Source organism: Parasteatoda tepidariorum, chromosome 10 (assembly GCF_982258835.1).
Source record: "Parasteatoda tepidariorum strain Cologne lab strain chromosome 10, Ptep-v5.0, whole genome shotgun sequence".
Classification (NCBI taxonomy): domain Eukaryota; kingdom Metazoa; phylum Arthropoda; class Arachnida; order Araneae; family Theridiidae; genus Parasteatoda; species Parasteatoda tepidariorum.
Window position 1 is genome coordinate 32088182 of NC_141764.1, and position 25545 is coordinate 32113726.

At 27.5% G+C, this 25545-nt stretch overlaps 1 protein-coding gene across 6 annotated transcripts in view; it reads right to left on the bottom strand.

The window, feature by feature from the left end:
• LOC107455064 (apoptosis-stimulating of p53 protein 1) overlaps positions 1 to 25545 on the bottom strand; it is a 470765-nt gene that overhangs the window by 120072 nt on the left and 325148 nt on the right. For 2 of the 6 annotated variants that reach the window (XM_071184509.2, XM_016072476.5), the window contains exon 1: positions 14757 to 14906. The exons of the other annotated variants lie outside the window; for them this stretch is intronic. In XM_071184509.2, coding sequence (XP_071040610.1) covers positions 14757 to 14765 — 9 coding nt within the window. In that variant the 5' untranslated portion in view covers positions 14766 to 14906. Of the gene's footprint in view, positions 1 to 14756; positions 14907 to 25545 lie in introns of those variants that run through there. 6 annotated transcript variants of the gene reach the window in all.

Below are 25545 nucleotides of genomic sequence, written 5' to 3' on the forward strand. Positions count from 1 at the left end.
AATGTTAAAATTTCGCAAGAACTAAAAGGTAAAAGAATAAAATATTTATATTTTTTAAAGAATATCATTTCCTCCTTAACACGAGCAAATTTCGATATTTAGAATGTTCTTATGAAAGTATTAAAATAGGAATTAATGTAAGCGCATTTCTTTTAATTCAACATTCACTGCTGAGTGTCAACGGCTGGTGCAACAGCGAAATAATTATATTAATGACTGAACTTTGACTAAATAATGATTTTATTTCAGATATGCATCAAAGCAACTATGTGAATGTCGTCATTCACCAAACGAAGTTGACATTTATCGAATTTCAAATTTTCATTGTAACACATACAATTTATATCAGATTCAAGCGATTAAATTCCGGATATTCATCAAGACGACTATATGAATGTCGGCATTCATAGAAAGAGGTTGGCGCTTACCTAATTTCACAATTTCACTGCAACACATATTATTTAAATCAAATCCGAGACAGGGGAATTATAGAAATTCATCAAAGCGTGTACGTGAATGTCAGTATTGTCCGGACGAAGGTGACACAGCATTTCGTACTTATACAGTAACATATGCAACTCCTATCAGATTGGAGAAAGTGAATTTCAGATATTCATCAAAGCGAAAATACGAATGTCGACATTCATCAACTGAAGTACGCGTTTACCGAATTTGGTGACCAGATAATGGACAAATTCTTTAAACCAGATTCGGGACCGAAAGTTTTCAGATACTTATCAAAACGACCAAGAGAATGTTGACCTTCACCGGACAAAGTGGACATTTACTGTAACATATGTAATTGAAGTCAGATTACATCCTATTAACACTTCTATTATGTACCGAGCACAAAATAAAAAGTACTCTGAATAACATCAGGAATGATCAACTAAATGATCTTTTGACTTAATGATCGGAATTTCATACACTCCTCTGAATAAACTTACTTTTTTGATATATTTTGAGGGGTAGTCGCAATAAACAATAAAACAATTTTAGACATCGACATGAATTAACAAGACACCTTCTTTGTTTTATTTTAAAACTTCACTAAGCATACTTCTTCATGTTAATAAAAATGTAAATTTCGCCTAATCTAGGGATAAAAACCCCCATACTAATTTTAGTGATGGATTTTTAAATAGGTTAAAAAAAAGGGCTTAATTTTTACAGAAGAACATTTCACTAAAATTGTATTAATTTAATCTATCGCATATATTTAACTAGTGAAATAAATTTAATAAAAATAATATACATATAAAAATAATCAACAGTTATTCGTTGCAAACAAAAATGTCACTTTAAATTTTTGTAATTAACATTAAAACAAGCATTAAATACCAAGCTTTTTTTTTACATAAAGTTATTTAAACTTTTAAAATGAAATGGAAAAAAAAATTCCAAAAAGAGACTTTTTAAAAATATTTCTCGGCTTTTACAACTGCGTTTCTAACTGCACTTTAGTTCCTTTCTCTTTAAAATGTTCTGATCTCGACGGGCGAGAGAGCAATTTTCGAAAGCGTTCTCGGGGCATCATGAGAAATGAGCGAGGGGCGAAAACGTGCCATGGAACGGGCAAACGCGATCTATTTTACGAGTTCTACGACCTCCGTGCGTATGAACTCTGACATCCTATTTTGAAACCAGGTGGAGAACGATTTTAGAACTAAGGGATGGTCTCGAGATAGAAAAGCTCAAGTTGTTGGTGGAATCACGATAGGTGGACACGCATAAATGGAATAAAACTATTCTTTAAGAGCTTTGCAGAGGATAGGATAGGCGCCACTTTATGGACAGACGGAGTTATATGGAGAAGTGTTCGTTGAATGACACCCACCATTTGGATTTATTGCCGCAAATAACAACTATATCTTGGTAAATGGATGGAGAAAAACTAAAGTATAAAATGTAAAGTAGAAAGTGAGTAATTAAACAAGGAGAAATACAATCATTAGTAAACAATAAGAGGTCAGATCCAGAGTGAAATTATAGGACAATTTTAAAATGTTTAAGGTTATAAATATTTTAAAATGCGCCTAAGCCTTGCATTACGACAACCTATCCGAAAATTTAAATTTCACATTTCTTGAAAAGCTGTAAAAATTTATAAAGTCGATATTTTGCAAAGAAAAGTTGCAATAAGTTGGTGATATAAGAAATCGGCGAACATATCTAAATAAAATTTTACAAATTATTATTATTTTTTTTTTCGTTTGTGTGTGTGGCAATCAGTATAGAAAAATATCTTCCACTTGTCAATCCATAAAGTTTGTCAATTTCGTCATTTTTGTCATTCATTTTTGAGTTTATCGTTAATTTTAAATTTGAAAGAACTATTTACTATTCTGCAATACATATTCTTACATTTGCGGTATTCTAATGAGTATTTTTATATTTATGTTACTTTAGTAGATATTTTTTCGTTCTTATTTAAAGTTCTAAACTTAAACTCACATGTTTAGCATTTATATAACAATTTTTTTCATTTAATTTACACTTCATTAATCTTTTTGCCTGTTTATCTTCATTTTTTTTCATTTACTTTACACTTCATTAACTGTAGCATTTATATTTAAAATTTTGAGTTTGTATTTGATGCACATATTTTTTTAAAAGCTATGGATGAATTAAAAGGCTGATCAAGCGTTGTTGACGCTAAGGACGCCTGTTTGATAAACATGTTCAAATACTTGAAATAGCTCTTACCAAAAGTCAGGAAGTTTATGGTAACGTCCAATTGGTCGCCGGAAGCGATTGATAACAAATAAAATTCATCAGTGATGCAGTGAATGAATTAGTCGTTTAAGGTACTGTTCATTACGAAATACTTAAATAATTCGAAAGGTCATTTAATCTTTAGAACATCACTGAGAAAAAAAAAAGCACGGTCAAAACTACCAGATTATGGTAAAATTTATCGTGTTCTTGGCTCTGTGAGAACACCAAAAAGTTCGATAGTTTTCATTAGAATGTTTTGGTTATGATTTTGGTAAAACTAACAACAACAAAAAAATAATTTCACAATGTGATAGAATTTGGTAATTGAGGTAAAATTGGGTAATTTTTCGCTGTACCATAGAACATGGCATAAAAATCGTCCGAATGAATGGTTTAAATAACTGTATATTCTGGTTCTTAAAACAAGAATTTTTTTTTTAAAAAAATCAGAATAATAAAATATGATTTTCGTTACCATGCTGCTAGATAGTCAATGTGGCAAATTTCGGTAATTTTACCATGCTAACTTAGAGCAACGCATAAAAACCCTTCATTCGATTAAATCTACTTTTCATATTTGTATTTTTTACTAAATGTGTATTAATAAGAACCAAAATTTCCCCTAAACCATTGTCATATGAACGAAGTACCAAAAGATAAACACCATATATATTTTTATTTTATTAACCCCAATTGTGGTTTTCTAACCAACGGTAATTTTATCAGAATTTTGCTTCTCCGTGCATATTTTTTATTTGATTAACCAAAAATCGATGCGAACAATTGTTTTCAAAAATAATAAATTTAATCAATTTTAAAAATCTCCTAGGCATCAGAATAAAATTAAAATAAAATAAAAATCCAGAAAACATTTTTAGTTTTTTTTCCCCTCCTCAAAGAGAATGAGAAAAATATCAAAATGTTATCTTGCCTTAAGCATTATTAACGCTTTTGTGGTTTTGGCATTTTTTCAAAGCTTATCAAAATAAAAGCCATTAGAGCGAGGAATTAAATTAAAAATATTTAATATTCAAGTCGAAGTGTACTACTACCTTTTAATGCAACAAGAACCGATTATCTGTAAATGTATTTTTATTTAAATATGTTATTATTGATAGAGGTGATTTTAATAACAGATTGAAAGCTGATTAGGATAGTAGAATAATTAAAAAGAAACTACGGTAAACGTGATTTTCTTTATACGGTACATTACAAAACGAGATAGATGACAATACCAGGGTTGACCAAAAAGTACGATTTTTTTTAATCTTATTTATCTCAGTAAATTCAAAAGTTACAAAACAAAATTACTTTCTTCATTTAAAAAAAAAAAAAAAAAAAAAAAAAAAACCTTTCTTTATTTAAAAAAGAAAAAGAAAACGTTCCTTAAACCATTACTAAACCTAACTTAAGATTTCTACAAAACGCTAATGTTATTGAGGTCATTTTCATATAAGACACACATTTTTCAATGTCGATGATATTTTGGTATCATTCATTCAACGATTTATACTTAACTGCTTCTAACACTTTTATTAAGTACGTTCCTTTGAAAGCTTATTATACTCATAAGCTTATTTAACAATACTTTAACGTAGATTGGCCATCTGTTAAATATTTCTGCGTCGACAGTATTTCAATTCTGCACTGCTTTTATAACGATGAACTATTCAGTTTAACACTCATAAGCTTATTTGACAATACTTTAACGTCGATTGGCTACGTGTTAAATATTCCTGTGGTCCTTTTTACGATATTTGAATGTCCTACTATGCTTGGGGTGATTCACCTTTTATATTGAGTCATTTTTTAAACTGCACATAACTTTAAAAAAAAAAAAAAAAATCCGGATCAAATTACGTTTACCGTAAAATTAAATATTTACTATAAAATTTTACAAATCAAGGAATCTGATGTACCGTAATTGTTACAGTAGTATTAACTATAAAACCATAGAATCACTGAATTAGTCATTGAATTTTTACAGTAGCACTTACTATAAAGCCACTGAAACACTGTAATTAAATTAAACAAATATTACTGTAAAAATTACGGAATAACACTTTACGGAGAAAATGGATCTCACGGTAAAAAGAATTTTGCGTATTATGCACTCAAAGTGTCGGTACTCTATACCGTAAATTGATCCAAAATTTTTCACAGTGTACATTTCAAACGTTTTTTTTTTTTTTTTAAATTTTATTTTTATTTCATTCAAAATCTGAAAACAGAAGTAGTGCAATTAGCATTACAGTTAGGTACAAGGAGTTAAAACATGAATATCTTATTTGTTAGATTATTTAAAGTAAAGAATAAATGGACTAAAGCAAAATTTAATAAACAATTCTTAATTTTTCTTATAAGGCATATTAATTCGACTGTCCATTAAAGTTGAATTATACATCTCATCTTTCCTATCCCAGATTGATAACATTGTCTATAACTATGCATAATTCAAGCTTCATAACAATGAATAAAAGGTATATAAGTAATCAGAATACCAGCACAATAAAGGGATAGCATTTCAGAGATTTCAAACGACAATATAAATCTTCATGCAAAGGTTATCGCATAGTAATTGAATAGTCTAGCCACCATTCATCCTCCACAAAACCGGAGGATCGAAATCGAACGATATGCTTGCATTCTAAGATTATTGGGATTTAAGTGAAAAGAGATAGTGCACCTCCAAAATAGTAATATCTTCAAGTGCAGTAAAGATATACTAAACCATTAGATTAAGAAAGAACTTTAAGAATCGAGTAGCGTTACAAAAACAAGTGTTTCAGTATCCATATTTGGGACGAAACAGCCGTTTTCAGAAAACGGTTTTAAAGAAATCTTAAATTTCTTTCTCCGTGTTTTCTGAAAAAGCATATAAATTAACTATTTTCCGAAATCTGAACCTTCGGAGGTATAGCGAACAATACAGATTTCTATAAAATGCAGCACATTCAATAGCATTTTCTACAACTCATAGAGGTATATAGATACAAAATAAAAATAAAAAAGGAAAATGCTTTAAATAAAAAGAAAAATTATCAAAAATTAAAAAATTTTTAAAAATATTAGAAAAATGAAAAAGCCAGAAAACAAACTAATGATAAGATATAATCTTGTCTTCAGTTCACACGACTATATCCGCAAATTAGAGTGCTTTCTAATATTATATTAATACAGCCTAAGTAGAAAATACCTATACAATAGTGTGAGGAGAAAAAAAAAATAATAAAAAAGGCCAAGATAAACCAAATCAAACAAAAACCACTAACGAACTAACAAAATCAAACACTACGCTCTTTAACTTACAGACATCATGCAAAATTATTTAAAAATATTTTCTTAACTAGTTTGCCAGATTACAAAATATGAAATTAAAGCGTAAATAGTGAATAGCAAGATATATTTTGTGGCGCATTCTTACTGAAGTACAGAACCGTATTTGATTTGTCTGGTACCTTGGATTGGCTCGAAACTGAATTAACTCAAGATAATTATATTATACTGAATAATTAATTCAAAGTTAATAATTAATGAATTGTCAAATTTAAATTTTTTTGAGAAATTATTAACATTTATTAAAAAAATTCTTTATTAAATATGAGAAGGATTTTAAATACGGATACGCCCAAATTATATCTATATATAAAAGATCAAATTCTGTGATCACAGTGGCATTCAATCAAAATCTAATGATTCGTACGTGCAATTCTTGAATAAACTGCTACTTCACAATATATATTTGACACACTATCGACTTCCAAAAAAATAAGTCAACACATCTGCATGGAAAAATAATAATTTTCATGCAAAAAAAAAAAAAATCGTAAAGCTCCAAGTCTGATACATTTTATTAGTTTTACCAATCCATAAAGGGTAGGAAAGGATGTAGTTTCGTTAAGTTGAAATCGAATTCTTTATAGTTCCAATACTCTTACAGAAATACTGTTACAGCAATAGAACGAACGTGAGCTTCATCCCCATGAGACGATCTCCAGTAAACAGGAGATAGAATTGTATATCGTTCCACCCACGCCTCAGGCGGAATCGACGAATAGCTTTTGAAAGCATACCAAACCCGAGAAGTATCTCAACTAAAATAAGGTAATTAACTCAAGAGAGTGTCTGAAATTGAAACCGTCCCTACATTCTCTTTGTAATTGCCGCTGCTTCAGAATCATCATACAACTAAAATCTGAGAGTTGTAGAATTTTTAGTTGACTCAAGTACAGAACAAGCTTTTAGGATGCTACGCATATTTAGCTCGGCACTTAAAAAGATTGTTAATGAAAATGTAATGCTTAGGAGGCGATAAAGACTCGAGCACGTCTTTAAATTGCTTACAATTAAAGCTTCTTTACAAGTAAAGAATAAATAATGAGAATATAATATTTTGATTTCCGAATGCATTTCACGTGTAAATAAATTATAATATACATATTAATTTATAAACAATGACTTTGTTATAGTATTAAACAAATTAAAGATTTATGCATATTAAAGATTTATGCATTAGGCAAAAATGTTTTTTTTTCCTCCGTACTTAATCGTTATATAGATATATATACAGTCAAACCCCGCTATAGTGAACCTTCAAGGGACCGAACTTTTGGTTCACTATAACCGGGAGTTCACTATATCCGTTACGTAGGCAATTTAACTAATGGTTCCCAAACTCCTCCCTTTTATTACACATTATTCAAATAAATTACTGAAAAATATTATGTCGTAGCAAAAAATGTGTTATTTTTTAATATTCTTTGTCTTGCGTGCAAAAAAAATTAGCAATTTTTAGCTGATGAGCAATCCTCAACATCAGATACGGAAACACTTCCTGACTCTCTGATAATTTTTCCTGAATTTCTGTTATTCTGCTTTCTAAAACTGCCTAAACTGCCATTCGAGCACATAAAAGTAGTCTCATAAAATCGCTTAGCAAATTCATCGACATTTGTCCAGATATTGGAAGATTGCGGCCTCTTCGAATGTTGAACCACTTCAGTAATGCTTCTTCAACATCCTTGTGATCTGCTTTTCTCAACTTTTTTCTGCATTCTAAATTTTTTTCATGAGCAGAAATTATTAATTGGCTATTTTTCCCTATGTTACAAACTGCAGATTTGAATAGTTTATATTCCCTGCCAATATCAACTTGATTGCGACCATTTTCAATTTTTCTGATTATGCCCATTTTATAATCAATGGAGAACGTTTTACGTTTACTGGTCTTCATTAGTTAAATTTGAGACACTTGTTTGCAGACTTTTTTTAACTGAACTGAGAGCAAAAAGGAGTTGAAATGAGGGCCTTATCGACACATATTAGTGTCCAACCCTTTGACCAATAACGAATAATTACTCATTCCCTCTGGCTGAAAATGCATATTGATCCCACTGACACCTTACAGGTTCATCATCTGCCTGAGTTGGAAACATCTGCTTGGTTTGTTTAGGGATTGGAAAGTGAGATAAAAGAAGCTAACAAGAAAAAATGCTTATCGCAGTATTCCCCTCTATAGATGGTTTTAAACATTGGTATATGTATTTATTTTGAAGTAGAAATTTCAAAATTATTACAAAAAAATCAGTCGAAGACAGAAAAAAGTTCATTATATCCAACTTCCTCACTTTTTTGGTTCACTTTATCCACAAAAAATAACATTATACTGTATAGCAAGGCACGGGTCCAAATATTTCGTTCACTATAAACCGTGTTCACTATAGCGGGGCTTGACTGTATATACACCGAAGAGCCATTGCATTATGACCACCCTCCATCTATAACAACGGGCTCGCCCAGGTTTTCATGGTTTCTCGCCCAGGTACAATGTTTTAATGGGGCACATTAGGACCCATAATCCTCATAGAACAATCCCTGACGTCTGTAAGCTACTTGATCATAGTTGCAGACCAGGTTCACACATTCATGGCAACAGTTTTTCCGGCAGGGGATGGTGTTTACCAACAGGATAATGAACCATGTCATAAGGGTTGAATCGTCCAGGAACATTCCAGTGACTTTCAAGACATGTCTTGGCCCCCAAATTCACCTGACCTTAATCCAATAGAGCATTTGTGGTCCTACTTGGAAAACCAAATTTGTGCTGCTACGCTACCCCCTCGCAATGTGAGGGAATTGCAGAACCAGTTGGTGAGCTCTTCCAGATACCTCAGACTACCTATCAGCACCTTGTGGAATCAATGCCACGGCGGGTGCTTGCAGTTTTGAGGGCTAAAGGCGGTCCAACATGCTATTAGCAGGGTGGTCATAATGTAATGGCTCTTCGGTGTATATACATATTATATTTAAAATGAAATTATCATAGAAAAATTTCTAAAAGTTTGCTGTTATAAGAATGTAAGAATGTAATAAATGGAATTTCGGAAACGTTGCAATGTATTAAAGTAATGTTAATATTGGGCTAATATAAAAATATATATAATGTATAAAGTTGAAATAGCTAGCATAAAGTAAAAATATGCGCTCAAGCAACCAATATTTCAACAAGGATTTCATTATCACATCTTTTTATTTACCGTAAGAAAAAGAAAAAGCACAATATAGATATTTTTTAATATTTAAGTTTACTGAGAACGTGACTTTTCCTAATATTTTATTTAACTAATAATATTGCAACAAAAGGTTTATTTATCAACTAAAAATGTTACACACAACAAAGATCCGAATATATAGTATAATAGAAAAGATTTTCGCAGAGAAAAATAGAAAAAATTTTGAAATTTTTTTATTAATAATAGATAATTAAATTATATAAATTACGAAACAAAAGATTTTTTATACCAATTATAAAAATAAACCATAATAACTACGAATTTAGATTCTTCGGGTAGCAATTTTTTTTTCAGACAGAGGAATTATTTAAATTTATCTTACTATTAAAGACATACATTATTTTTTGTCACAATTTGATTTTTCAAACAAATTTTCATTTACTTTTAACAAAACTCCCAAACAGCTGTAAAATGTAAAATGCAATTATTTAATTTACTTATTTAGAAAATTACATAATTATCCAAAACAATTTCCTTTATTTTTGAATAGGTACATTTCTAAAAAGAAAATACCCCAGTTTAAAAAACTTATTACACTAATTACAACAAGAAAAAAGACTGTAAAAAGCGAGTTGAAATCTGTGTAATTACATTCACGTAGCTATCATATATAATTTACAAAAAGTATATTTTAGGTTCATAAAATAAATTAGTTTTATCAAAAACTCATTATTAGATTTTCAACATATGGTTTGTGATAAAATATAACTTTTTAGAATGCAGAAAAATGCCTCAACAAATTAAGTTACTAATGAAAGTACGATTTATTTTATAATTAAACAGCCCCCCCCCCTGGAAATTGGGAATAATAAGTTCAACGAAAAATACATATATGTATTTTTTTTATATGTATAAAATACGGTAGTTAGCAATAAATTATGATACATTGATTTCATGAAACAAAATTACGTATTTTAAAATTTGTGCAATATTCTAGTAGAAATATACAAAAAAAAAAAAATTACCTAAAGACTTCAACATTAAATCTCTAACTGAAAATCTGGCAAATTTTTCATGAGCATAATTAAAATATTTTTTTCAATTCAATCTTTATCGAAGATATCAAGTTGGATTTGAATTATCGGCACTTTTAAAGGCTAATTTAAATAAAATTAATAGCCATCATACTTTTAGAAAAAAAAGTTAAAATACGATTAATATTTAAGTTTATCTTTCAGAGGATTTTTGAATACGATTTTAAAGCTACAAATTATATCTTGTCAGAAGGCTACTCTACAAAATATGTTTATAATTATGGCATAAGTTAAGTAACAAGCACATGTAATATTAAATTAAGGGGAAACTATCCTTTTATATATTTATATATTGCAATATCGATAACGATTTCTCCTTTATGAAGTCATTATTGATTCGGACTTCTATATTTTATTAAATTAGCGTTAAATCTTATAACTAATCCAAACATCGTGCCTCCCGAAAAGAGGTCGGGGTTAAACCTTCTTTATAGTTATGTATATTTATTTTAATAAATAAAAATGTTACGTGACCGAATTTCAAAAAGCAAATGCTAAATTTGTGGGAATATCAACACTGTAAAAATTTCCAGATCAAATAACGATAAAGAGTACCGGCACTCAGGGTGCCAGTACTTTCCGGTCAAGAGTACTTTTTACGGTAAAATTTTACGAAACAAATATTTTATGAACTCTAAATTTTATAGTAATAATTACAGCCAAATAACGGAATCACGGTAATTAAATAAATAGTACTTTAAAAATTACGGTATTAAAATTTCCCGGTAAAAATGAATTTTTTTTTTTTTTTTTAACAAACAAATATAACTTTATTGAGAACAAAAACACATAAATACAAAGAATATATATTCGTCGTCAAGAGGAAAATCCTGTCCAGGCGACAAAGAAAAGTAATACAATAAATTTAAAATAGAAATTTAAAAAAAAAAAGAAAGAAAGAAAAGTATTACAATCATAAATTATTTTGCTCATCATAAGACGTCATATATTGTTGAACACTGTAATAATAGAAAAAAAAAAAAAAAAAAAAAAAAAAAAATTATGAAACTATATATATATAAAAAAAATAAATAAATAAAAAAAATAACAAAGGTAACATAAGAAATTCATTTGGATTGGCACAAGACTGGTATAAAAAATCAAATGCTTCCTTTAAAGTGAAAAATAGAGATCTAAATCGTCAATGTTCATCACAAATTGAAATAAAGCACGCTTAAAAGAAGAATATATTTTGATGTTTTGCAACTGAAATGGTAATTTATTATATAATTTAGGTGCTAAGTAAAAAAACTGTTTTCGTGAAATTTCTTTTGTAAAGAGGGGAATCTCATACATTTCAGTTGGTCTCCTTTCAGACACATTAGTTTTTAATTTGCATATTAATTTATTGTTGTGTAAATAGAGTAAAATACGAAAAAATACATTATGGCGAAATGGTAATAGGTTAATTCTTGTATATATATTGGTAGTAGTTACACTTGAATTATTTATATTTAGAGAATTAATAATCTTGAAGCATTTATTCTGAACTGAGATTAAGGGAAGTAAATTAGTTTTATATTCAACGCCATATATTATCGCACCATAATTAATTAAAGAATAAAACCAGGAGTAATAGAGTGCTTTCACAAAATTAAAATGAATTTTATTCTTAAGGTGATAAAATTTAACTAAAACGAAACGCAATTTTTTAACTAAATTGTTAATATGTGTTTTCCATTTTAAATTAGAATCGATATATAGTCCTAAATATTTGATATTATTTACAGATTGTAGAATATAGCATTGACAATTTTCATTAGTACTTTTGCAGGAGAGAGAGTGAAATTTTAAATTTAAGTTAAATTCTGATTTTCTTAAACTGAAATAAATATATTTAGTTTTATTTAGATTTAAATTTAAGTCATTTATTGTAAACCATTTTGAAATTATGCGTAAATCAGATTCAATTTGAAAAATTAGTTGATTTAAATCAGTGCAAGAATACAAAATTACGGAATCATCAGCATACGTTATTATCTTACCAAAAAGTTTGAGTTGACAAAAGTCATTGATGAATATAATAAACAATAAGGGTCCTAGAATAGATCCTTGAGGAACACCACGGTTTGAAAAAATATAATTACTAAAATTACTTCGGATTTTAACTCTATGTTCTCTGTTTGAAAGATATGAAACAAACCAATTTAACATAATTCCTCTGAAACCAGCACATTCTAATTTTTTAATTAAAAGATTGTGATTGACATTATCGAAAGCTTTTGATATATCAAGAAATATAGCTACTGTTATCTTATTTTCAGCAATACTATTATGAATAAATTTTGAAAATTCCAAAAGAGCTTTTTCTGTACTTTTGCCTTTAATAAATCTATGTTGATTAACAGAGAAAAAATTTGTATGTTTTAAATAATTGTACATTTTATCAGCTAGAGCTTTTTCAATGATTTTGGAAAAAACAGGTAATATTGAAATTGGTCTATAGTTTGATAGGCAATTTTTATCGCCGGTTTTAAAAATAGGAGTTATGGTTGCTCTTTTTAAAGAAGTTGGAAATATGGATGACTTGATTGAGATATTGATGAAATTAGTTATAAAATTTATATTATTGAGAGCAAATAGTTTAATTAATTTTACATTAATACCGTCATAGTCAAAGGAGTTTTTATTAGAAAGAGAATTTATTAAGTGAAGTACTTCACAATCATACAGTAAAATTTCTTTTTAAGGTGGTCGCATTCAGGGTGACAGTACTTTTTACCACAATTTGAACCGGAATTTTTTACAGTGTAGTATAAATATCTTGGGAGTCATGCACCAGTCAATCACAACGGACTTCTTTTTTTTTAAAATTTAATTTAGCCCATCTAAATTTATTATGTGTAATTTATTAATTCAATAAAATTATCCACATGTATTTACATAACAATCATATTAAAAGCATTTCATTGATTTGAAGTTGCGTTGGTAAAAAATATTACTTTAAATAAAAACATTTATAAATCGAGATTTAAATCAGCAGTCTTAAATAAAAATTAAATTCAAATCATTTCATGATTTGCCAGGACATCTTTATGAAATAATTTGCTCAAACGGTGAAAGCTAACAGGATGAACAGTATGATGTTTTCTCAATAAGAATATTGAGTAGAGTTAATGAAATTTAAAATTATGTTAATAATTGAAAACACTATAATACAAATTAAATGAAGAATACATACCTAACAAAAGTGTCATAAATAAGGAAATAGATAAGTTCAATTTTTAACGTTAAATTCGAGACAGAATATTCCACTAAGAATCACACTCAATTTAAAAAAAATTTTGTCACTGTTAATCTCATTTGTACTGTTTAAATTTAAATAGTTCCCATTTTGTACATTTAATCAGATACATTTCAAAAAATAAAACTAATTTTAAAAAAATCCTATATTTAAGGAAAAGAAAATTGTTTATTTTTTACTTAAATTCAAAATTAGTTTGCATGTTCATTAATTATATTTAAAATCATATTTATAATAATTATATTTATACCTATGTAATAAGAATAATTCCCATGATTCAATTAAAATATTGTTGAACAACTTTTGTACTCAATTAGTTAAATATTATATATAAAGATAGAATGATAATTAAGCTAAGCCTTTATTACTGCAGCGAATGCCACTTTTTTTTTTCAATTGCCATTTCTTTTTTCTATTTTTTGTAATAATAAATTCTCAAACATACAATTAATTCAGTTAAAGAACAAGCTGAACGCTTGCTTATTAGTTACGTTTGATTTGATTTTGAATTTCATCATTATACAATTTAAAAACTGAACAATAAATGGTTTAACTTCTCATTGCTGTACACAATGTTAAAAAAAAATAACCTTTCAAAAAATGAAACGAATAATTACTGTAAAGAAATATTTTTTATAAAAGCAATTTCATAAAATAAAAATTAATTAATCGGAACAATTCTCGCTTATCTAATAGTGTAATCAGCACAGAAAATAGAAACTAAGTTTTCTTCATGATATTTTAAGGAAAATATTCTATTTAAGAATATTTAGGTGTTCAATTTCAATATTATTTCAAATTCAAAACAAACTAAACTGAATCCCATTACATAGGATAGAGAAAAATTATTTAATTTTCAACGAAAGGTTTGGGCTAATAATTTTGTTACTTTGTGTGCTTTTAACAATGAATAATTGTAAAGAAAAACAGACGATACATAGCATTTAAAAACAAATGATTCAAGAAGTTCCGCCTCTAACCCCCTTTAGTTGGCCGTACTGCGGGCCCGACCAACAAAACAACCTGTCAGATTCCTTCCCAGACTACCTTGCGCGGGACATACGTAACTTTTTCCCCCTTTTTAAAGTAAGAAAGAGCCAAAACAAAACTTCGTAAGTTGACGGAATCGAATAATAAAAAAATCACAGAAGTGACAGTTGCGATAAGGTGAAATGCTTAAACACTTACCAACACCATGTTCTTGTGTGTAATCCTCAGTAAAAAAATTTATAATCCAAGGTTGGGAAGTATTTTTTTTAACACAATTTCACTATGTATCAAGTTTTAGAGCAGACGAGAAACCTGCTCGAATGCCGCCATTTTGAAGAATGAATGGTTCCACCGTTTCGCGCGGCGTCGTCGGCGTTGCTAAGGTGTATTATCATGTGACATGTGACGTCACTGGAATGCTGTGACAGGTGTATGAGGGAGGGGACCAGGTAATGTTTTGAGTTTTACGACTTTTGGAGTTACGAACACGGAACAGCAACTTGATTCAACTATAGCGTTCTGTTCTCTCATTTTTTCTTCTTTGATTTTTTTTTTTTAATATGATGTAAATTTTCAAACGTGTTTTGAATTTTTATTTCTAGTTCACTCATATTCTTTTTTATTCTTTTCACCTTAGTTGTGGTTTACATTGCTTATGTTTACAGCAAAAATTGTAAACAAAAGCAAAAAGTTGATTATTATAAAAAACAATCAATCAATGCAAACATTATGCAGACATGAAGGCATTGTTTCTCATTATATCATTGTATGTATAATGTATGAAACTAATGTATGAGTAATTAATATTACATTTATATTCAAGTATCATGTATTGTAAATAGTACATTATTTTAAATATTAAAAAATAAATTGAAAAAGTTTATCTTTTTAGAATTGGTTCCTGTTAACAATTTTATCTAGCAATCTATGCAAACCTTTCCATATAATTAAAGTGATTGAAAACAATATTCATAAAATTTTGTTAGAATTTAATTATAATTATAAAAAAAACAATCTATGAATGGCGTGACATTGTTTTGCTTTAGTCAGGCCTAATGAGCAAGGCGGGAAAACATTCGTACAAATTTTTCAGTGCATAACACGTTGCTTTATTTTAATTATAACAGTGTTTAATTTTATTAGTGTAATAAAAAGTTCAAGTAATTAAAGGTAATAAAAAAAAAGAGAGGGAACTGTAAATTACTTCAATAAAAATAGAATATTTCTTTTAAAATAATTTAAGATGTCAGCTTGATATCATTGTGCTAATGGATATTTTAAGAAAACATTAAATGCTATGATTGAAATCTTATAAAAGAAACCAGAAGGATTTTTTATTATTATAATTTAAAAATGATAAATTTAAAGAAAACAGTATATATTTTATTTTTAAATCATGATTAGTTTGTGTAAATATTGAACCAATCGAAGAATTAGTTTAAAATTAAAGTTTAAACATTTTAACGATTAAAATAAGAAAAAAAGTAGATAAAGCTTTTTTGACTTTGCACATTTTTCTATGGATAATTCAAGCATAGCTATCAAGAAAACAAATCTTTTTATTTCTATGTAAACAAAATAATATTTAATTTAATAATAATAAAATATTATATTTTTAAGAGTACTCGATGCTTCTATGTAATGTTTAGATTCATAATTCTTTGCTGATCATAATAAATTATAAAACTTCATATAAATCGTGTTATTAAATTGTGCGATATTTCAATACGAACTATCAATGTATTTCTTAGTAGTTTCATTTATTTGTACGATGGATAATCAATTTATACTTCATTTTCGTTGTCCGAAAGACTACCTTGAATTTAAAATGTATTTTAAAGTAAGCTTTTCAAACAACTTTTAAACTCAGACCCTCAATCTATTTGTTTTATAAAAAAAATTTTAAAAAAATAACAATTTTGATGCATAGTACTTAAAATTTGCAACAAACTGGTTTTTATATTAGTTTGTTTAAAAAAACTTTTGAAATTTCTTACTAAACGCGGGCTTTTCTTTATTAAATTATATTCAACTTTTAAATTCATTTTTAATTTCTTTCAAATGCATTAAGGAACAGGGAATAATTAGTTTTAACCAAATTCATAATTCCTTCATTTTATTAAGAATATGATGTTTGTACACTGTAAAAAAACATCGATAAAATTACTGTAAAAAGTTCCGACATCCTGGGTGCATCATCTGTAAAATTAATTTTACAGTAAAATCTATTTTTACCACAAAATTTTATGCTGTATATTTTAAAGTAACTATTATTTAACCACAGTGACTGTGAATATTACAGTAAAAATTAGTGAAATATTACTGTAAACATTATGGTATATCAGATTTTTCATTCCGTAAAATTTCACTGTAAAAAAGGATTTTACAGTAAAAATTATCGGCACGCTGATTGTAGGTACGTTTTACCATAAATTGATCCGGAATTTTTTACAGTAGGGGAGAGTGGGGTCAATTGTAACACGGTACGATTTTAACAGAGCAAAAATTTCGAGTGTCGGATTCTAGATTTGGTTCCTAGGTGGCGCACAAGGTGTATTTAATAAATCTACATGTACACCGCTGCTGGCAACCATTTTTATGTACTTTTGAAAGAGTTACATCACAAAAGATATTTTTACGCTACGTAAGTACTTTTTTTGATATTAGAATATTATATTGTAACAAAGTAATTTTGTTCAAACAAATAAAAATTATTAACCGAATATGTAAATGGACACCTTAATTAACATTTCAAAAAGAAAAAGATTAGTTTTGTTAATTAACTAGCATTGTTTTTAACAAATGAAGCTGAAATGGCGTATTGGGGACAATTGTAACAATAAGAAAAGGGACGATTGTAACAGCTGAAAATAAATAATCTTATGTTTACAAACCATTACTTAACCCTTTAAGAACCATCAATAGTTTCCTATATCATTTTTATTATGTTGCATGTGCATTATTTTATTTGTCACCTTTCGCAGCATAAATTAAAATTTTTAACCCCTTAAAGTTAAAAGTTTAACCCTTTAGGTCTCTGCTCATTATTATTTTTACTCCTAAAATATCACTACTATTTTGATCAATAAAAAAATATATCAAAACTATGATAATATGTATAATTAACTATGTTTTAGTTGAATTTATGAACTGTTACAATTGACCCCGTAAGTGGGGACAATTGTAACAAGCGGACGACTGTCAAAAATTGTTAATAACTAATATAATAAAATTTAAAATAAGGTATTTACTTTTTTTTCCAGTAGAGGATAGTCTACTTTACTCGTCTGTCAATTAATACTAATCATATATTGGATTTTTTGTTAGTTAAAAATAGTTAAGTAAAAAATTTTACAATTGATCCCACTCTCCCCTATACTCGCAGTTTATCGATGTATAAAATTAAATCCCAAGGATATATTGGACTTTTATGTATTGTATATTTTTTTTTAATCGTGATCAATTGTGAAACTAACCATCATCTGAAACAACAACCATAGTTGGAAGGGAAAAAAAAGTTTAAAATTAAACGAAATGTATTGATATTTTAAATTTTACTCGTATTGCTGATCAATACATTATAATTCAATTCATTCATTCTTATTTAACCACCATTTTCTTTCTCTCTATATAGAATAACAAGTAACAACATTGATTTCCTTACAACTTTCAAATGAAATAAACGCACGCAAAAAATTTAAAACATTTCATTAAAATTGTTCATACATCATACTTTTACTTCTTAGGCTAAATCTAATTGTAAATTAAAATGGTAAAAAAGAAGCGAAAAAATCTTCATAGGGCAAATAATTGTTTAAGTTTTTATTTTACTAAATCCACAAGAGAAATTTGTAGAACAAAACGTTTTTTTTTTTTTTTTTTTTTTTTTTATATATATATATATTCTACTAAAGCAAAGCCAAATTTTTTTACTCACGTTTGATGTCGATACACAAAATATATGTACACTTTTTCTTTACTAAACAGCTTTAAAAATCAGCCGAATAATGTATTTGTTTCATCAAAAACAACATTGTTATTAGTATTTCAAATTTAACAACATATTAACCTTTTAAACAAAACGTTCAAACTTTCTAACTAATGGTGTTCTTGTTTTTAATTAAATGGTGTATTATATTCAGATAATGATGTTTGTATAACTAGCTTTTTAGTAAGTTCATTATTTTAATAAAATGTGATATTTCTACTTCTATTAATGTATAAAATAGCTTGTTTATTTTATATACTGTTTGTTGTATTTTTACTATTATTTTTTTCTACTTTTTAGTTTTTTTTTTAACTATATTGATTTAATAATAGCGGTTGTGTTAATCACCTTAAGGGTTTTCCATCAAATATGAGTCTAATTTACAATTTACTTCTTCTAATTTACAATTTATTATGACAGGGCTTCGACCTTCCTACGACCTTCCTACGAAACCTCCCCTAACGTTTAATAAAATAACATATTTTAGCTGAAAAGAAACTCATAGGTATAGAGAAGAAATAGTCAACTGATAGTTTTCATTAGTATCCATATAACAGTTTCAACTCCAACTCAATTTGTTTCAAGATACAAATGAATGAAATCGTTTTTATAAAACGTACATTATATAGTTACAATACCAGAGAGAGAGAAAAAAAAACATATATTTTTGAAGAAATATTTTTTTTAAATATATGTTTTTGGAAAAACACTTGCTATTCATATTTAACCCGCATAGGAGTGAGAAAGTGTGCGGGAAAAGTGTTCGTAGCCTGTCGGCTGGAATCGAACCAAGGACCTCCATGACTGTAACAGGATGCTCTAACCACCATAAAAAAAGGTCTGCAGTCCAGACCAGAGGGTGAGTTAAGGTGGTTTATATACATTGAGAAAAAAAATAGGGTAAAACTACCAGAATAACAAACAATTATAGAATAACAAACTGAAAAACCGTTTATGGCCTAAAATCATATATTTCACCGTAAATATATGAAATTGAACTATAGAACGTCCGTTGTATCATTTCAATAAAAAAAATTTTCATTCTAATTTGTTAAATGTTATTACTTAAATACGATATGAAGAGTGCCATTTGAAACAATGTCACACTGAGAAACTGTTCATGTCACAAAAGCTTATGTTCAAATTTGCGAAATTGACTTCTAAAACATGCATTACATCGTTTTATTTCAGAAGAAAAAAACATTATTTTGTCAGCTGTTTTGGGGAAAAAAGTGTGAAAGTCAAATGCAGCGTTCGTTATATTTATAAGGAATGACAGAGCGAGAAAATAGTTATGGCCTAATAAAATATATTTGGTGTTGTAAATTTATGAAACTTGTTTCATAAATTTGCAACATTTTATGAAACAAGTTTCATATTTCAGTCAGAAAAAAAAAACTGCTTTCAATTACGAATTTTAATATACACTGAGAAAAAATTTGCGGTTAAAGCTACCATATTACGTTAAAAATTGCCGTATTTCTGCGTCTCTTTGAACATCAAAAAGCACGATAGAGACGAACTGCCTTGTTAATGATTTTAGTAAAATAAACAATAAAATATATTTTTATAATACGTGATAAAATTTGATAAACGCGATGAAATGCGGTAATTTTATCATGTTACCTTAAACTATGGCATAAAAACTATTTATTCAGTTACATTTACTTTTCAGTTTTTAATTACTTACTAAATGAATGGTAACACGAACTGCAATTTTGAAAACCAGAACCATATGAACGGAAAAGTTACCAAACAAAAGGTTTAAATACCATATATTTTGGTTTTATTTACCAAAGTCTCATTTTTTTTTTTTTTTTTTTTTTTTTGTTGCCGGAAATGTCATTACCTTATAGTACGATAATTTGACCAGAAATTTTTTTTTCTGTGTGAAGTGTTTTTAAAAGTTATGTGGTAAATCAACAAGTACTAATTAAAAAAAACATCGTTCAATTGGAGAATAATCTTTTATACAATTTATTGCAGTATTTTTTTTCTTTTGTTTACTATTTTAATAGTAAATATCGATAAAGTAAAAGGCATAGAAGACAAAACTGTAACGTGAGTCATGGCACTAAAACCCAAATTGTTGTATTTATTTTACTGTATTTTGATTTTTTTTTTCCTCTGCAAATTCTTCCGCATTTCTTTCCGCAGACTTGTAAAAAAAAGAAAGAAAAAAGAACGGAAACAGAATAAAAACAGGTATGTCCTAGACATAGTAGGGATTCTCACCCCCACAGTCCCTCCCATACACTCCTTTCCCTCTATAAGGATTCCTCTATTGAAAATATGCGAGGAATGATTACAGTTGTATGAGTGATAAAAAAAAAAAGTTTGCAGGGTAGGGTTGATAAGGATTCCTAGAGAGAGAGGTTTTTAGAGGAAGCCGAATGTTCGATTGAGCTATGAATTTCTTGCCCTACCCTATTCCAAGAAAGAATATATGAGTTTATGGGAGGGTTTTTTCAGCCTTGCAACCTGTTTTTGAAAAGGTCTAGTTTTCCTTGTTTTCTGAAAACGGTCAAGTGAAATAATAAATATAAGGATTCGACCTTTTATCTGTTCCAAAGAATTATATGCACTGTTTATAGCAACGCTTTGAATGGGTTATAACTGAATCTCTTATTCTATAGTTTCACTCTAAATGTCATTCCGAAAATACGGTAATTTTTAAGTTTAAGGGCATAATATTTTCAGGAAGAAAAAAAAAGTATAGAATATTAAGTCATTCCAAAATATAGTTAAAATATCCAATTTTAAATAGAAAATTTATGAGCATATTTGTTGATGTTTCTCTCTAGAGAAGAATAATGGTATGTTGCACTCTTCTTTTTTTAAAAACCAATGGTTCGGTTTTTTAAAAAAAATCATCTTTATCGAATAAATGCAGTGCAAATAATATTCTGTATTTATTTTTATTTTTTAATAAAAATTTAAAAATACTCAATTAAATATTTTTTTTTGACTTAATATAATTTTATTCTAAAAAATGCTTTTAAATAATTAATTGCGACCATTGTTTTTTGTTTTAATAATATTTTTTATTCATAAGAATAGATTTTAGATAAATTGATTGAAAAATAAATTAACTCCAGATTTTATTGCACTGAGTAAAACTACTTTTTGCAAGTTTAAAAAAAATATGTAAAACTATTTTGACATTATAATATATGACAACTAGAAAATAAGAATAAAAAATACATAGATTTACTCAATCAGCCTAACTTTGTTTAGTCTTATCGCTATGAGCATCGTATTATGAATGATAATCAGATTAATTGAACAATGAATGATATTATTTTAACTAGCCTGAAAATATTCGCTTAGGATCATTTCAAGCTACTTGAAATGAATCACTTCAATATAGCAATGTATGACTTTTTTTCGTATTCGCCACGAAGCATCTAGGCTCATTGCTTCAAGCAGTGTTAGGCTGATTAGAAAACGGACATTTTCAATTAGTTTAATGCTTCGGAAAATTAGGGCGAGGTTTGTTAAGTGCTTGATGATCCAATTAGCCCATAAATGTGCACAAATAAAAATTTACCTTTATTTCTTCCCTAAAATTGAGATTCGTGTCTCTTTCTTAAAAAATCGAATAGCAAGGAAACATAATTTTTCTTTTCTTAAAAGATGAATCTTAATGTTATCTTAATGCACTATAAGACGTTTATTCTTAATAAGTATTAGTTGATTCGATTAAAAATATTGAAGCTACAATGGGATTAATCTAAAATAAATTTGTTATTCATAATATAAATTTCCTCGCGGCGCAATGGAATGAACAAATATTTTTTGGAATTCTTCATACTAATATATTTTTTCAAAATATATTTCTAAATTCTATCAAAACAATACCTGATGCTACGATTTTACACTTGACTGATTTCTGACAAAATTTCTCCGGCCCGCAGCAATAGATGCGCCACCGTACTACATATTTTTACTGGGAGGTGATGACATTTATGGCCCGCAGTCGTGAAGGGCACGTCAAAATGTCATAGAACAGGCATGCATTTCGACGAAAAACGTATAAAGATATATTTTATTTTACAGTAACCGAAAGAACACAGGTTGGAAAAATATGACGCTAAAAAAGAAGATAACGAATTCCATGGAATGCGTCGTGTAGAAAGCAAACGATATTTTAGAAATGGGAGAAAATATAAGGATTTGAAATACTGAAAATAAGATGAGAAAAGCAAAACGATTTTTTCCGACTAAAACGATTTGCTTTTATTATATTTTCAAAAGATATTTTCTTTTATCAATTTTAAGTTCATGTTTCACTATCAGGTTAATGATTTTATTGAAAATTTTAAACAATATAAACGTCAAAAAATGAATTAAAAATATTTAATGTTTAAATTAAGAAATAACTTAGTCGAAGTATTTGTGGAAGATATTCGAGACTTGTTTTTAAACAATTAACTTTTTATTATATTTTCTGAATACAATTGTTTTCAAAGTAAAATTTGTATTTTTGTATAAAATTAATGATTAATGATTCTGTTAAAAATTTTAAAAAGTATAAAGTTTGCAGAAGTAAAAATATTATTTGTTAAATTTGGAAATTTTAGTAAAATTACTTTTTATTTTATAGAAGAATCATAAAAACTTGTTCTCAAACAATTTATTTTTTAGTATATTTTCAAAACATTTTCACTCATTGTCAACACTCATAATTTGAGCTTGTATTATCAACTAAAAATAAACTTCCTTATAATGGGAAATTTGAACGCAATACGAAATTCGAAAATATTCAATAAGGTATTAAAAAATAAATGATTATGTTTACGAATACCGACGACGATGATATTAACGAATAACGACGGTTATGTTTCAGTTAAAAATATGCATCAAATCTTTTTCGTGCAAAAAAAAAAAAAAAACAACTTCTACAAAACATTTGGAATCAATTGTACGCTTTTGTTTATTTCATGTATTGATTTAGGTAGATCAATTTTTATGTTTCAAAATAACTTAAATGTTCAAAAGAAAAATAGTATGTGCTACTCAGCCTCATTGAAAAATAATGCCTCGGTTAAAAATAATAATTTTAGATGTATTCTGTTCTGTAATTTCTCTGAAATTCTGAAATTTCAATTTAAATAGAAATTCAAAAACAATTTATTTACTGTTTTCTTTTTTAATGTTTTCATTTTTATTTTAAGAAATATTTTTAATTATTAATTATAATTGTTGTTTTAATACAGATTTTTGTTTAAATATTATTTTTAAATATTTAATTATAATAAAAATTCTTTTTTTAAAATATTAATTCGTATTTCACGCATACACGCGATTCTTTCAATTCTAGAGTGATTCTACACGGTAAAAAATTCTGGATCAAATTACGGTTTGATATCGATACTTTGGGAGCCTCACCCGTAAAATTCATTTCACGGTAAAATCCATTTTTATCGTAAAATATTATACCGTAATTTTTACAGTAATGTTTATTGAATTAGAGTAATTCAGTGATTTTACTGTATTTATTTCTGTAAAAATTACGGTGTATCAGATTTTTTGCTTCGTAACATGCTCCGGTAAAAATGGATTTTAAGGTAAAATGGTACTCAGGATGCCAGTACTTTTTTACCGCAATTTGATTCGTAACTTTTTACAGTGTTCTCATTTATTGATTTTTAATTATTATTTGCATTTTTACCCTCTGAATTTTCAGAAATTGCAGAAAATTAGATGCAAAATTACCATTTTTTAAAACAAAATTAGCTACCAAGAATAAACAAAAAACATGTAAAAAGAATGCATTCAATTTTTTTTTACAACTACCAACACCTATTATAATCAGTAAGTCTAAATGATGAATGAATTTAATCATAATGAATCAAATAGGATCTATTACGAAAAGGTTATAAAACACACCTCTGTAATATTCAAAATATCTGCTCGCTTAACACTAAGTACAATTAATTGAAATGTTATCGAAAATCAGTTTTTAACAAAATTAAATAGGAAGCGAGATCTTAAAATGCACTCGTTCAAATAAATGTCACAATTAATTTATTAAATAATGTAGGGTCATTTCTCGACAGTTATGTAATATTTGATTTTTAACATTTAGTTTTTAACATTTGGTTTTTTAAAAAAAATTTTATTTTAAAAAATAGCTTCGAATAATTAATAATAATCTCTGTTTTAACCCAATTTAGACATATAAATTTAATCAAATGTGGTATTATTTTCATTGAAATATGCCTACTTTACATTAATTAGAACACAAAAAAATTTCTTGTATAAAAATTTTTATTTTATTTAAGTAATAAAATGGTACGTATAGGCACCATTCACCAAATTAATAAACAAACCATTTAGTTGAACACTTGTTTTTTTATGAAATTTGTGTCATTTTACTTACTGACTTACAACTTTATCCATCTTTAATCCATCATACAAATATAATGATAAATCTCAAAAGGAATAATTATGCATTTAAAAAAAAATATTTCATTTGTCAATGACGGTTTTAAGTTAAAAAACTTTAATAGTTTAAAAATTTCTCGACATAAAGTGTTTAGATTTACTATTAATTTTTGGGTGTCTTTTGCTGTCATAATTTTCAGAGAACTAGAAATTAAAATTTCACCACTTTTTAAAATAAAACTAACTATTAAGAATATAACAAAAAAGCGTGTCAAAAGAATCCATTTAATCTTGTTGACAACTACAAAAGCGCCTATTATTAACAGTAAGTTGAAATGATTAATGAAATTTATTCATGATTACGAAAAAGGTTATAAAATACCCAGCTGGAATATTCAAAATACCTGCAGGCTTATCACAAATTACAATTAACTGAAATGTTATCAGGAATCAGTTTCCAACGAAATTAAATAGGAAGCTAGAACTTAAAACTCACTCGCCTGAATAAATTTCAGAATTGATTAATTAAATAATGCAGGGTCAGATCTCGACAGTCATTCTATTTAAATGTAAATTCATCACAGCGCTATGCATAAAATAGTTGACATT